Source organism: Peromyscus maniculatus, chromosome 1, assembly GCF_049852395.1.
Source record: "Peromyscus maniculatus bairdii isolate BWxNUB_F1_BW_parent chromosome 1, HU_Pman_BW_mat_3.1, whole genome shotgun sequence".
NCBI lineage: Eukaryota > Metazoa > Chordata > Mammalia > Rodentia > Cricetidae > Peromyscus > Peromyscus maniculatus.
The window spans coordinates 137,696,420-137,711,827 of record NC_134852.1 but is presented as its reverse complement, the minus strand read 5'-3'; the positions used below and the strand labels follow the sequence as shown (position 1 = coordinate 137,711,827).

Sequence of the window (15,408 nt, the reverse complement as noted above, 5' to 3'; positions counted from 1 at the left end):
GCTTTTGACTTGGTGCTGCCAGGGGTCTGGGCACAAATGTGCCCACGCGTTCTGGACACACACCTCATAATACTTTTTCCTCGATTGGCATCTCGGGTCTGCGACTGAGGATCCCAGTGTGTGGATGTACCTGGTAGGAAGTGTTGGATGTACCTGGTAGGAAGTGTGGATGTACCTGGTAGGAAGTGTGGATGTACCTGGTAGGAAGTGTGGATGTACCTGGTAGGAAGTGTTGGATGTACCTGGTAGGAAGTGTTGGATGTACCTGGTAGGAAGTGTGGATGTACCTGGTAGGAAGTGTGGATGTACCTGGTAGGAAGTGTGGATGTACCTGGTAGGAAGTGTGGATGTACCTGGTAGGAAGTGTGGATGTACCTGCTGGAAGTGTGGATGTACCTGGTAGGAAGTGTTGCTGAGCTTCCTCATCACGTCCTTCATGAAGTCCAAGATCTTTACAAATTCCTCTTTGTTCAGGCTTCCTGAGCCATCGAACAGGAATACCAGGTCCACCTTGCCCTTCACGCACTCTGCAGAGACCACATGCAAACAGACCTAACTGACCACGTTGGGCCTGCTGTGCTGGCTCCGGTGGAAGCCAGCTCCTCAGAGGCATTTTTACCCACAAGATCTCCAATTCCTTACCCTGGTAAGCAGGATACCCTTGTAACACGGGTCCCCCCAGACTCTGGGGAAAGAAGAAGCACTGGCCACTGAGGTAGGTATTCTGATCACATGTCCGAGACAGTCCCGGATCACAGGCCTGAAGGCAGGAAAGGGGAGAAAGTTAAGGCTTCCCTGTGTTATGTGTTTTCCAAGTGCTGTCACCAGAGAATAAGAGCCTTCGGAATCCTGTCCCCCTCCCTCACTTCCAAACCGCTTGCTTTCCTTTCTTTCCTCCTCTTTCTTTCTTTCTTTCTTTCTTTCTTTCTTTCTTTCTTTCTTTCTTTCTTTCTTTCTTTCTTTCTTTCTTTCTTTCTCTCTCTCTCTCTCTCTCTCTCTCTCTCTCTCTCTCTCTCTCTCTCTCTCTCTCTTTCTTTCTCTCTTTTTAAGACAAGGTTTCTCTGTGTAACCCTGACTGTCCTGGAACTCACTCTGTAGACCAGGCTGGCCTTGAACTCACAAGATCCACCTGCCTGTACATCGTGAGTGCTGGGATTCAAGGTATGTGCCACCATACCCAGCCCAAATGGTTTTCAAAGCAAAGCCTTTCTGCCTCTGAGGGTCTCCACATCCCAGTGTTCTGTAACGGTGGATGCTCACCACCTGTGGAATGACATCTAACCTCCTTAGTTCATCACAGTGCCCTACATTTCCAGGGCTACCCCTCCCAACCACACACCCTTCATGCACCAAATCGAAACCTCACCTTTCCAGAATAGACAATACTGCTCTTTGCCTTTATAACTACAGACTGAAGTTTACAGACAAGGCTTTTGTCCTTTGTCCATCTTTGTATCTTACAGCCTTACCCCCATGGAATCTAACACAGTGCCTGACCTGTAATAGTAGCTAAGCAAACAAGTCACAAGTAAACACAACATCGCATGGAGGCACATGCCTGTAATCTCAGCATTGGGGAAGATGAAGCAAGAGATGGACAGCCTGGGCTACAGATCAGGGCCCTGTATCAATTAAAACAACAATAACAACAACAACCCACTAACTGTACAAATCTGCAACTATTGGAACATTAAAAATAATTGTGGGCTGGAAAGATGGCTCAGAGGTTAAAAGCACTGACTACTCTTCCAGAGGTCCTGAGTTCAATTCCCAGCACCCACATGGTGGCTCACAACCATCTGTAATGAGATCTGGTGCCCTCTTCTGGCCTGCAGGCATACATGCTGTACACATAATAAATAAATCTTAAAAAAATACAATAATTGTAAGTAGCCTGTATATAGATGTGCTGTGTAGCTCATTTGGAGGCAGAAAGACTGGTAGTTCAAGGTCAACCTCAGCTGTGTAGTGAGTCTGAGGCCAGCCCAGACTATGTGAGAAAGGCAGGAAGACACTGGCTCCCAGTCCGTTCTCAGAAAGCATCAGCTGAACCCGAATCTCTGATGCCGCTAACATTTTATCAGGTCTTTTATCTATTTCTTTTTCCTTTCTGAGACAGAGTCTCATTATGTAACCCAGGCTGGCTCATAACTATGCAGCCCAGGCTGTCTCAGCTGTCCTGTGCTGGGATTACAGGTCTGTACCCCCATATCTGGATTCTCTTTCCCAGTGCTCAGCTCCCCAGACCCTAATAACATCACACAAAATTCTTACCAAAAGGCTTCCATCGGTGGCGTCTGTCACTAAGGTCATTCCCAAGTATTTGGAGGTATAATTAGAACCTGTACACACCAGAAAGGCAACATGGAGGAACTCCGGCCACCAAGTGTGTTGGGGTCAGCCTCAGTTTCCCCAGGACCCCACTCCCCATCTCCTTCCTCCTTACTCACCTTGCAGGCTGAGTTGCTGGCAGGAGCCACTGCTTGGGTGACACTGATAGAGACCTCCTGTGCTGTTCCCCTCACCGGGAGCTCCCACGATGACCCTGACGGGAAATCTCACTTGTGAGATGAAGTTGCCTAGGCCTTTGCCTACCCAGTCCTTCTTTTCTTATTTCCTACCCATTCCTTCTTCCTTCCTTCCTTCCTTCCTTCCTTTTCTTTTCTTTCTTTCTTTCTTTCTTTTTTCTCTTCTCTTTGAGACAGGGTTTCACTATACAGGTATCCCTGATTAGCCTAGAACTTGCTATGTAGACCAGGCTAGTCTTGAACTCACAGAGATCCAACTTTTCCTCTCTCTCTCAAGTGCCAAGAGTACAGTTGTGTACCACCACACCAGGCTCTTTTGTTTTGTTTTTTGTTTTTTCAAGATGGGGTTTCTTTTTGTTGCTGTGGTTGTCCTAGAACTAGCTCTGTAGACCAGGCTGGCCTTGAACTCACAAAGTTCCGCTTGCCTCTGCATCCTGAGTATCAGAATTAAAGGTGTGTGCCGCCACCGACCAGCTATGTATCTTAACAAGTACTTCAAAGTGGTGCAAGGCTGATAGTTCTGTGGGTAAAGGTGCTTAACCAGCTCGACAACCTGAGCTTGATTTGCTCTCCAGGACCCAAATGGTAGAAGGAGGGAACTGACTCCAGCAGGTGTCCTGACTTCCACATGTGCCATATAGTATTCGTGTACACACACACACCACCAACGATAACAATCATATGCTAAAAAACTTGCTGCCAAAGCCATTCAGCTCTTACTCTTCAGGGGAGCTCCTCCATGTCCTCTTTCCAAATAGCCAAATAGCATCATTCTAGAACATTAAGACTTCTTTCCATTTGCAATCTAGAAGAGTGGTCTGTCAGATGGACACCTTAAGACTTCATTCCCTTAGTCATCAACTCCAAAGTTATTTTGTGACGACACAGGCCTGGCATCTCCGCTACTCAGAGATTGAGGCAGGAGGACAGTAAGTCCCAAGCTAGCCGTGGGAATATAATAAGACTCTGTCTCAAAATAAAATTAAAAAGAAACGAGGTCCGGTGGCACCCCAGAGGTAGAGGCCAGGGCATCAGAAGTTCAAGACTATGCTCGGCTACAGCAAGTGTGAAAGCTGACTGATCCACAGACGCTGTCTCCAACCAAAGCAAACAAGGAAGTGAAGACTGAGGATGCAGCTCAGTGGAGAGCTGGCCTAACACACAGATCAGTGTTCAAACACCACCAAAGCCATCAATGACCAAGCTTGCCTGACACACAGATCAGTGTTCAAACACCACCACCACCAAAGTCATCAATGACCAAGCTTGCCTTAACACACTGATCAGTGTTCAAACACCACCAACACCACCAAAGCCATCAATGACCAAGCTTGCCTACTATGTGCTCAACTAGGTTATAAATTAGGAAAGGGAGGGGAGAGGTCCCCTAGACATTCATGCAGCACATTACCCATCACCCTCATTGTGTGGTACTGGAGAGCCTTCCCCTGTCTCAGAGAGTCCATCTAGCAGACACTTGCAGAAGTGAGGCCAGCTCCTGAGAGATGACACCCCACCCCACCCCTGGCTCTCTGACCCTGGGCAGATGTGGGGCCCTGCACACTCTGCTGGTGGTGGAGGGGGGTTGAAAGGGTAACAACTCACCCATTTCCAACCTGCAAGACCCGGTACCCAAAGTGTCTTCCAGCGTGCGCCAAGAAGCTCTGCGCATGCCGCGTGTCCAGGTTGTAGCTCCAGGCCTTGACTGGGGGTAGTAAACTTCAATCAGCTGCTTCCTGTCTGGACCCCACATCCCACGTGCCGCCCCAGGGCCTCTTCCTCAGAACCCAGAGGCTGTCAACACCCCAGCAGAGATGGACTGGTGCCAGGACTTTCCCTCCAAGAGCCTGGACTGGAGACCACGAGATGACATCGTCTGTCTCCCACAGCACAGGCAACTCCTCCCAGACCCGAGGACTCAACTTCCCCCTGGACCTACTGGCAAAGAAGGAAGGGTAAGAAGGCGGAGGCCCATGAGAAAGCCAGGGAAAGAGGCCCCCAAGCAGAGAACGACCGAGTTCCCAGGCAGGGACCAAAAGAGGGGGCCCCACGGCTGCTCTACACACTGCTCTTTCCTGGGGGTCTTGCAGCCCAGCACCTGAGAACCCCAAGGATCAGCCTCATTGAATCTCCATCTCTTATGCCCAGCAGGGGGCTGAACTCAAGCTCCCCAACGCTACCCACCAGGCATAGGCATCTCCTGAACCTTTAGAATCAACACCCTCCTCTTCCAGCAAGAGTGTCATCCTCAGACTCTGGCCCAGCTTTCCTTACAGTCAGACTTAGCACCCTGTGTCCTGGGATGTCAGGCATGAGGGTACCCTTATTTATTCAAGTGAAGGTGGGGTGGGGGGGTGATGCTTCTGAAAGGGAAAGACTTGCCTAAACTTCCAAGGAGAGCTAATACAGTGGAGGTGGAGTAGTAACCCGACCCCAAATTCTCCTCCCAGCCCTGGGTCCCACCAACCATCTACCTAAACCCTTGAAGCCCGCTCCCCTCCCCCACAGCTTTCTTCCCCCGTCTTTTCTCTCCCTGACTTCATGTGGTTCCCATGATCTCTCTGAGGCTCCTGGGGCCCACATCGCTTGTGCCACCCGACCCTCAGAGTGGCTCCTCATTTTCTTCAGCTCTACAAAGCCTTCTAGTTTCTCCTGTCCCTTTGCCCATCCCTCCTGGATTTCCTACCAAACAGCTGGAGTCCCAATAGCAACAGCCTGGGGTCGGTGATGCGGAAACTCATCTGCGGCAAGGAGGGACCTGTGGGTCCAGCCTCAGTCTCTGAGAGCTCTTGAGATTTTCTGGCAACCTAGACAGGGTGGAAGAGGGAAATGTCGGTGCCTCCTGCATGGGGCCCCTTGCAGTGTGACTTTCTCAGGGCCACCAGGCTGGCGACACTGGGTGGGGGTGGAGGGAGGGGTATGCTCCTGCCGGGGTTGTGAAACCTCTCGGTTCAGAGAGGAAGTATAAGCAGGTTAGATACACTTCCTGTGCCTACTTGCATTTTCACATCATCCAAGAGCAGACAGCAAGGCGGGTAAACGATGGCCTCTTCAGCTGCGCGCAGCCTCAGTCCCCGGAAGACGCTTCGAGGCGCGATAGAGGGGGAGGGGCACACGAGAGGGTCTGGGTGGGGGCAAGAAGGGGGAGAAGTGCTGTAATTATAATCTAAAACAAAACACAAAAACATAAGAGGTCTGCTCAGGAAACAACTCTTAAGCATGCTGCTGAACCACAGAGGAAGAATGTGGGTGATAAGAAGATGGGGAGATAGAGCCTGGAGCGAGCTACAGAATGGAATGTTCCAGAGCTAATTTTGTTTCTTAAAAAATGAAATAAAATCCTTAGAATGGGAGGAAACATTTACCAGTAGCACAGATGATGATGCAGGAGAACTCGAGACAATAGATGGAGAACTCGGGACACAAAGACACCTCGACGACAACAAGACAGCTTTGGAGCGCTTCTCTTCTTTATTAATTTCCTTTTTTAAAAAATCAATTACAATTTACTAGCCGGGTGGTGTGGGGCATGTCTTCAGTCCCAGCTAGTTCAGGTCTAGCCTGGTCTAGAGAGCAAGTTCCACGACAGGCAGGACTACACAGAGAAACCCTGTCTTAAAACAAAACAAAACAAAAAACCAAAAAGTAACAACAACAACAACAACAAATTCAACTACTGAGCCTGTGAGACGGCTGGGTGGATAAAGAGACTTGTGGTGCCCGCCTGACCACCGAGTTCCCCCCAGAGCCCACATAGGTCAAAATTGTCCTCTGACCTCCATGTGTACTCACTCATCACACACATGTGATAATTTAGAAAATCAAGGTTTTATAAATGAATATACTTTTAAAAATTAAAAATAAGTCATTTTTTTTTTTCAAACTGACAGCTTCATACCTGATGCAGGACTTGCTCTGTGGCTGAGCCACACCCCTCAGTTCATGTTATTTATGTTTCAAATGAGCAAAAGGTTTGGGAAGACATTTCTTTCTGTGATGCGGGCATTGATTCCAGGCCCTGTGTGCTAAACAAGCATTCCCCCACTAGCTACATCCCCCCGCAGCCCAGGCAGACATTTCTTTACAAATGATATGTGAATGGCCAACAAGAAGTTGAGGGGATGCTCAACAATATTAGTCCTTAAAGAAAGAGCGGGGCCAGGCAAGGCAGCCTGTAATCCCCACACTTGGGTATGGAGGCAGGAGAGAGAGCCAATGCATGCCACAATGAAGACCCTGAAGACAGGCTCCGTGAGAGCAGCTAGGCACAAAGGCTCACATGTGGAATTTCCTTTGAGTCACGGGTACAGAACAAGTATAAATTTTTTGTATGTGTGATGTTGGTACTCAATTGTAGCACCTCAGGCTGCTGGTTAAGTTATCTACCATTGAACTACAGTCCCAGCCTAGAGAGAGAGAAGAGTAGCTGAGAAGGAGCCGGAGAGAGAGTGGCTGCTAGTGGGTCTGTAATTAATATTTAATGTTCTGGGTTTGATAGTCGAGATGATTGTACAACTTTATAAACATATATGTTTTGTTTTCTCAAGACAGGGTTTCTCTGTGTAGCCCTGGCTATCCTGGAACTCAGCTCTGTAGACCAGGCTGGCCTCAAACTCACAGAGATCTGCCTGTCTCTGCTTCCCAAGTGCTGGGGTTAAAGGTGTGTGTGTATGTGTGTGGTTTTGGTTTAAGATAAGGTCTCTATTGGCCCAGGCTGGCCTCATACAGCAATCTTCCTGCCTTGGCCTTACAGGAGCGACACACCTGGTCTGAATATATCAACAGAGACTGAACTGGAGCAACACACCTGGTCTGAATGGATCAACAGAGACTGAACTGGAGCAGCACACCTGGTCTGAATGTATCAACAGAGACTGAACTGGAGCAGCACACCTGGTCTGAATGTATCAACAGAGACTGAACTGGAGCAGCACACCTGGTCTGAATATATCAACAGAGACTGAACTGGAGCAACACACCTGGTCTGAATGGATCAACAGAGACTGAACTGGAGCAGCACACCTGGTCTGAATGGATCAACAGAGACTGAACTGGAGCAGCACACCTGGTCTGAATATATCAACAGAGACTGAACTGGAGCAGCACACCTGGTCTGAATATATCAACAGAGACTGAACTGGAGCAGCACACCTGGTCTGAATATATCAACAGAGACTGAACTGGAGCAGCACACCTGGTCTGAATGGATCAACAGAGACTGAACTGGCCACTAACTCTTTGACATGTGTCCAAACTGTGCAGTGGAAAGAACACAGCTTAGTCAACAAACTGCTTGCAAAGCTGGATGTCTCCTGCCGAAGGGTGAAATGAGAGCACTCTTCTACCTTGAAGAAAAATCAACTCAAAGCAGATCAAAGTCACTTCAAGATATGGGTGGAGGCTAGTGGTGGTGGTGGTGGTGGTGGTGGTGGTGGCGGCCTTTAAGCCTAGCACTTGAAGGCAGAGGCAGGGGGATCTCTGAGTTTGAGGATGGCCTGGTCTACAAAACAAGTTCCAGGACAAATAGGGCTATTTATTACACTGAGAAACCCTGTCTTAAAAAACCCACAAAAAAGGGGAAAAAAAGATTTACCCTTTCTTGGTGAGTGGATGAGGGGTGGGAAGGGGAAGAAAGGAGGTGGGGCGGGGAACAGGAGCAGAGGCAAGAGGGGAAATTGTGGTTGGTATGTAAAATAAATTTTAGAAATTTAATTTAAAAAAAGAAGAAGAAGAAGAAGAGACCAGCATCATTGAGGTGAAATCTTCTGGGAAGTGTTTCCTGAGAGTCAGCACAAAGGAGCTGTGTTCCAGAGGCGGCCAAGGTTGTACCTCAGGCTGGGAGCTGGACTTGCTAATGTGTAAGAGTCACCCAGATGGTACAGATTTTGAAGGCATGAAGGGGTCATGGAGAGCAGTTGAAGCTTGGCACTGAGAGGTCAGGAGAGGCCATTGGTGAAGGTGCAGCCTCAGTGGCAGTTGAAGGCCCAGGACTGAAGGGGTCATGCAGAGAAGTAGAGGTTTGGCACCATGAGGAGAGCCTAGGAGAGGCTATTGGTGAAAGCGCAGTCCAGCTGCAGCAGAGACCCCAGCATTTTGGAGATGCCAGCACCTGGGATGACCACCAAGAACAGCAGCAGCAGGGGAGTGGAGCCTGCTGGGGCCTAGAAGAAGAGCTGTGTGTGCTGCAGAGGGCGGAGCCGGAGAAGTGACCCAGGCACTTCGGAGAAGCCCAGAAGATTGTGAGTGGATCCCAGACACTGGACACTCCATTGTTTACACTTCGGGGGATTTCGTTTTGCTTTGTTCGGATTGTAATTGTGTCCTGGTTCTTCCCTCTTGAAGTAAGAAAGTACTTGATTTGTTTTTGATTTTACAGGAGTCCACAGTTGAGAGATTTTAACCTTGTTTAAAAAGAGGTTTTGGAGTTTTACAGAGAATTTGGATTTTAAAAAAGACTGGATATTTTTAAGGAGGTCAAATTTGTAAGGCTGTGGGACTTTTATGTTTGTAAAGTGGTTTATATTGTGATGTGTTTATTAATGTGTGATCTCGGGGATGAGCAAGAAAGGAAATGTTGTGGCTTAAAAAAAAAAGAGTTCAAGGTCACCCTCAACTACTTTGTGAATTCAAGGCCAACCAGGAGTACACGAGACCCTGTCTCAAAGGCAAAACAAAATAATATTCGCATGTGTGTGTGTGTGTGTGTGTGTTTTGAAAATCTAAAGGACGAGAGCGGTGCAGTGGTTCAGTGTGCTAAGGCCTTGCTGCCAAGCCTGACGACTTGAGTTCAGTCCCTGGGATCCACACAGTAGAAACTGAAAATCATCTCCTCCAAAAGTGGTCCTCTGACCCACACATGCATCCCCTCCACTACATACACAATAAATAGCAAACAGATTAAAAATTAAAAACTTGCCCGGTGTGGTGGCACATGTCTTTAGTCCCAGCCCTCCAGAAGCAGAGGCAAACAGATCTCTGAGTTCAAGGCCAGCCAGGTCTACAGAGGGAACTCCAGGACAGCCAGGGCTACACAGAGAAACCTAGTCTTGACAAAACAAAATAATTAATAAATGAAAATCTAACAGATAGACAAAAATGTTTTCCCTTTGAGATAGATGGTGTTGAACTCCTAGACAGCAGAGGGTGACTCTGGACCCTCCTGCTGCCAGCACTGTTGTGCTGGGGTTACTGTCATGCGCCACCATACCTACTTTACAGACCCGGGGCTTCACGCCTCCTAGGTAAGCCACAGCGCTACATCCCCAGCACCTCTACAACCCAATTCTAAATAGTGGCTACTTCTGTAGAAGCTTTATACATTTGTTTGTTATCTGATTTTTTACAATAAGAATGCATAATTTTACTATTTTTTTTTAAATCATAAAAACAGGGCATCGTGTCACAGAAACCTATAATCCCAGCTGCTTGAGAGGCTGAAGCAGGAGGATGGCAAGTTTGAACCTTGGTAACTTAGGAAGAGCCTATCTCAAAAGAAAAAGAGGAGGAAAGAGGAAGAGGAAGCTGGGGTCATAGCTGAGGGGTGCACTTGACAAGTACACACAAGGCTCTAGGTCCAGTCCCCACACTGAAGGAAGAGAGACATGAGAGACTGGAGCACTGTCTTTACTCACTGGACATTGGGAAAGACATTTTCATTCTATTTGTGCTGAGCAATCTGCTCAGCCTGCAAGGTCAGAGGTCAGAGGCTTCTCTCACCCATCATCCCAAATCTCCCCGCAGCTGCTTCATGACAGGTTGGCTATGGGATGGAATGAGCTCAATTTTTTTGAGAGGGGAGAGGGGTTGTTTTTTTTTTTTTTCTTTTTTCAAGATAGGGTTTCTCTGTGTAACCTTGGCTGTTCTGGAACTTGCTTTGTAGACCAGGCTGGCCTTGGAACTCACAGAGATCCCCCTGCCTCTTCCTCCTAAGTGCTGGAGTTAAAGGCATGCATCACCACTGCCTGAAGATCTCAATCTTTTTTTAAAAAATGTTCAGTTAAGGCCAGGCATGGTGGTGCATGCCTTTATTTTCATCAATCAGAAGGCAGATCCCCATGAGTTCAAAGACCAGACTGGTGTACAGAGTGACTTCCAGGCCAATCAGGGATGCATAGTAAGAGCTTATCTCAAAAGAAAACAAAATGTAAGCTGGGCAGTGATGGCGCATGCCTTTAATCCCAGCACTTGGGAGGCAGAGGCAGGTGGATCTCTGTGAGTTCAAAAGCTACATAGATAAACCCTGTCTCAAAAAAACAGAAAAGAAAAGAAAACAAAATGTTAGGCTAAGATCAGATAATTCAGAGTAATCTAGTCTTTTTGATCTTCTGTAGAGAAAGCAGCTGTTACAGCCAAACACTCTTTTGAACTTTCAAAAAGCATGTACATTTTAAAACTCAACTGCACAAAAAAAAATGTGTAAAGAAAAAGAATAAAGAGGTTACTGGGGGCAAGAAGGTCAGTGGAAGAAGTACTTGAAAATGGCATGAGTGGATCCTGAGGAGGGAAGGAAAGGGAGAACAGGAGGAGAGGTGAGAAGAGAAAGGGAGGAAGAAAGAATAGTGTTAGGGTCCTAGAGAGGTCTCACAAAAGACCACCGTCCATGTATGCAATCAACAAGAGCGTTTATTATCTTGAGAGTAAAAGTGCCAGCCTGCTGGGGCTGCACATCAGAGACAAAGAAAAAGTATTGACCCGAGAGAAGCTTGCAGGCTCTTTTATGTTCAGGTAAAGGAATTCTAAAGGCAGTGAGATCATTCTATCTAGGATTGGCTTGTGTGAGAGGCAATCATATTTGTACATTCCTGATTGGTTAAGGCTAGCAGGAGTTAGCTAGGGCTACAGTTTTCCCATTTTGGGACAAGTCCCAGGCTCTGTCCTTATTTGGTTATTGCCGTGAGATACTGTGGGGGCTGGTTCAGGCCTGGTAAGTGTAGTTCCCTTTGTCCTTTGCAGTCAGGGGCAGTGGTGATTAATTGCCCTTTGTTCATCGTGTCTTCTTCAAAAACTGTCTGTCCAGTTTCAAGAGGCAGGAACTGAGGCTTAGTTCTTAACTGAGTTATTAGGAGCCTGTCTTGGTATTTGCTTAGCCTTCTCAAAAAGGAAGGAGGAAGGGAGAGAGGTGGGGAATAGAGATGGGGGAGGGAGAGTTGAGAAATGGAGGAAGTAGGGAGAGAGAATGAGAAAAGGGGGGAAAGAGAGACAGAGAGAGGAGATGGAGGGAGATGGGGTGGGGTGGGGGGAGACAGAGAAACACAAACAAGCGAAAGGGTAAGTAACTGTTCTTTTGTTTTTTATTTTAACTTTTTATTTTTGAGACAGCCTCCACTGTGTAGCCCTGGATGACCTGAAACTCTTAGGGATCTGCCCGCCTCTTCCACTCAGAGTGCTGCGACTAAGTGCCACCACGTCGGGCCTTGCTCTCTTTCTTTCTCTCTTTCCCTCTCTCTCTCTCTCTCTTTCTTTCTTTCTTTTTTTGTTTGTTTTTCTGGGTTTTTTTTTTTTTTTTTTTTTTTTGGTTTTTCAAGACAGGGTTTCTCTGTGTAGCTCTGTAGACCAGGCTGGCCTTGAACTCATAGAAATCCGCCTGCTTCTGCCTCCTGAGTGCTGGGATTAAAGGCATGTGCCACCACTGCCTGCTGGCCTAGTTTTCATTTTGGTGTGTGTGTGTGTGTGTGTGTGTGTGTGTGTAGGCATGAGCACACCACAGCAGGTATGTGAAGGTCAGAGGACAACTTTGGGGCGTCTGTCCTTCGTTCCACGCTCACTGAGGCAGGGATCTCTCTGTGCCGCATGCTGCTTGCCAGCTTCTGGCATATTCTCTCCAGATGCTGGCCACTGTGTCAGATGTTTTAGGGGCTTCTGGAGATCGGGCTCAGGTCATCAGGCTTGGGCAGGCTTTTACACCTCTCTATCTTTGTTTTGAATCAGGGTCTAGCTCTACAGCCCGGCCTAGCTTCACACTCAAAGTAATCTTCCCCCCACAGAGTACCACCTGCAGGGATTACAGGTGTGAGCCATCACTTCTGGTGAGCACATTCATTTATTAACTTATCAGTCTAGTGTCTGCAGTCTGCTTGGACTGTAGAACAAAATACTTGGTGTCTTGGGGAGTTTTCATTTTCTGTTTCCTGTCTTCCTTCTGTTTCCTGAAGACCATACCTCCATATATCTTTGCATTGGGGCTAAACTTCAGCATAAAGTCTGGGGGAAACACAAATATTCAAACCCCATGGCTCCCAATATGCATGCTCCTGTGGGGTTGTCACCAGAGAAGATTTCTCACACGTGGGTTTAGGCCGATAGGATGTCTTTATTAGTCAACCAGCAACTGTACCAGGTGTTCAGGATCCCAGAGAAGCACCGAGTCTTCCTCAGGGTGAGCTTTGAAGCACAAAAAAACGTGTCCTGGGTTGACATACTTCAGACAGCAAGAACATATAGCCAGAAGCAGAACTACAGAAGCCAAAAAGCAAGGTTAGAACATTTAGAGACTTTCCCAGAACTGTGGACTTTGATGGATTAGGCCTTTGTTTTAGTTTTGACGGGTAGTAGTGTCTGTATGCTGAGCCTGATTCATAGAAGTCAGTTGTGCTAAGGTCTGGGGCCGTTCCACCTGCCTTTCTCATTTGCAAAATATATTTGCAAAAAGTTCTATCCCAAGATGGCCTCAAAAAATACTTCAATATCAACTTTACAGCCTGAGCCCTAAATCTCTTCTCTCTTTTGTAGCAGGAATCTTAAAAGTTCTTATTAATAAAATCAAGCCTGAGGCCAGTTATTGGGGTGAACACTGGAAAATCAGAGAAGCAGAACAAGCCACAGCTACCTCACCTTGTCGGATCCTCAGCTGGTCCTGTTTCCTCAGACTGGAGGCTTCTGAGTCCTCATCCAGAATGGGTCTCAGCTGAATTGCTGCTCAAAAGCCTGAATGCTTAACCAGCCAAGTGCTTCTAGTTTCTGGTCCTCACACCTTATATACCTTTCTGCTTTCCACCACCACTCCGTGGGATTAAAGGCTCGCTTTCTGGGATTAAAGGCGTGATGAGTCACCATGCCTGTCTGTATCCTTGAACACATGGATTTCTGCCTCTGGAATGCTAGGATTAAAGGCATGTGCTACCACTGCCTATCCTTTATGTTTAATATTGTGGCTGCTCTGTCTATGACCCCAGATAAGTTTATTAGCATGCACAATATTTGGGGGAATACAATAATACCTCTCTCTCTCTCTCTCTCTCTCCCTTCCTTCCTCCCTTCCTCCCTCCCTCCCTCTTTCTTTAGACAGGGTAGGGTTTCTTGTGTAGCTCTGGCTGACCTGGAACTCTTTCTACAGATCAGGCTGGCTTCAAACTCAGATCTGCTTGTCTCTGCCTCCTGAGTGCTGGGATTAAAGATGCGTGCCACTATACCCAGCTCCTAAATTGTCATCTCAATTGGATTCAGGTGGAACTTAATGTATGGTTCACCCTGAGGCCGAAGAGAATCGGTTTTTCCTCCAGTTTTGAACCAGTCATATCGAGCAAGTCATGAGTTTCCAGAATTCAATGGAGAATATGAGTAGGATGAGTGTTCTCATCACGAAAAGGGAGAAATATCCAGGCAGTTGTCATGCATGCCTTTAATCCCAGCACTCAGAAGGCAGAGGTATGCGAATCTCTATGAGTTCAAGGCCAGTCTGGTTTATAGAACGAGTTCCAGGACAGCCACAGCTCCACAGAGAAACCTTATCTCAAAAAAAAAACAAAAACAAAAATAGGAGAACCTGGAAGTTAGAAGTCCAGCAGGAGTGTAAGGAGCAGGAACATGGAAGGACCTTCCCACAGCTGAGTGTGAGAGCGAAATCCAACGTCACGACTGAAGCAGGGGGATTTCGTTGTCTGAGCTACTCAAGCTGTGGTTCTCAGCCCCAAGAGATCTGATGCCTCCCCCTGGCTATCCTAGACACTCTACACACAAATTAAATAAAGACTTAAAAGGAGAATGGCACAGGCTATCCCTTAAGACTGTCTATAGAGCACTACACTAACACCATCTGTAAGGGCAGAACTTCTAGCGTGACCTCAGAGCCACCAGGAAGGAGGGGGAGGGGCAAACAGGACAGCTGGGCACAGTAACACACACCTTTGATTCTGGGAATTGGACCCAGGGCCTCACCCTAAGTTCTACTGACCTACACCCAGTCCAGTTCTCAGTTATTACTAACACCTTGGGGTCTGAGTTCCAATATGTGCGTGGAGAGACATGTATTTGAACCATAGCAAATACCCAGTTGTTTCTCCCCCTTCTGTTTAAGAGGCTTAGGAAGCTTCGAGGCTCAGGAGTTACGGGAAGTCAGGGGGTCAAACTAAGAAAGTGATTCCCCTGAGGAAGTTGGCCACAAAGATCTCAGGCTGGGACCACATTGGGGAAGTCCTGAGGCAGCAAGTCTCTCTCTCTCTCTCTCTCTCTCTGTCTCTCTCTCGTCTCATCTCTCTCTCTTTCTCTCTTACACACACATACACACACACACACACACAACACCTTCTTAGTCAATTATCAGGTCCTTGGAACCATTTCTCATCTCCAACACTTCTGTTCAGACTTTTCTTTGATCCTCCCTGGCACCGATGGTCATAACCATGGCTCTTCTCCCTCAAAGGGACCGCCATCTTAACCTAATCTAAATGTGGCTCTCTTCTGCTTTGCAAACTTCTGACAGCTGGACATGGTGGCACATGTCTGCAATCTCAACATTTGGGGGCTGAGTCAGGAAGATCAAAAGTGCCAGGCTAGCTTGGAATCCATGAGACTCTGTCAAGGAAAGAGAAAGAGAAAGCTGGGTTCATGCCTTTGTTTTATGGTACCAGAGTTGGAGCCCAGGATCTTGTTCTTGCTGATCTAA

At 47.4% G+C, this 15,408-nt stretch overlaps 1 protein-coding gene across 2 annotated transcripts in view; it reads right to left on the bottom strand.

The window, feature by feature from the left end:
* The window catches only part of Itgal (integrin subunit alpha L), a 40,345-nt gene extending 34,683 nt beyond the window's left edge, over window positions 1-5,662 (bottom strand). For both annotated transcript variants that reach the window (XM_006977055.4, XM_006977056.4), the window contains exons 1-7: window positions 5,525-5,662; window positions 5,215-5,335; window positions 4,134-4,233; window positions 2,451-2,545; window positions 2,275-2,342; window positions 643-760; window positions 397-527 (exon numbers count right to left, since the gene is read on the bottom strand). In XM_006977055.4, coding sequence (XP_006977117.2) covers window positions 397-527; window positions 643-760; window positions 2,275-2,342; window positions 2,451-2,545; window positions 4,134-4,233; window positions 5,215-5,335; window positions 5,525-5,530 — 639 coding nt within the window. In that variant the 5' untranslated portion in view covers window positions 5,531-5,662. The remainder of the gene's footprint in view (window positions 1-396; window positions 528-642; window positions 761-2,274; window positions 2,343-2,450; window positions 2,546-4,133; window positions 4,234-5,214; window positions 5,336-5,524) is intronic.
* Between the last annotated feature and the right edge of the window lie 9,746 nt (window positions 5,663-15,408).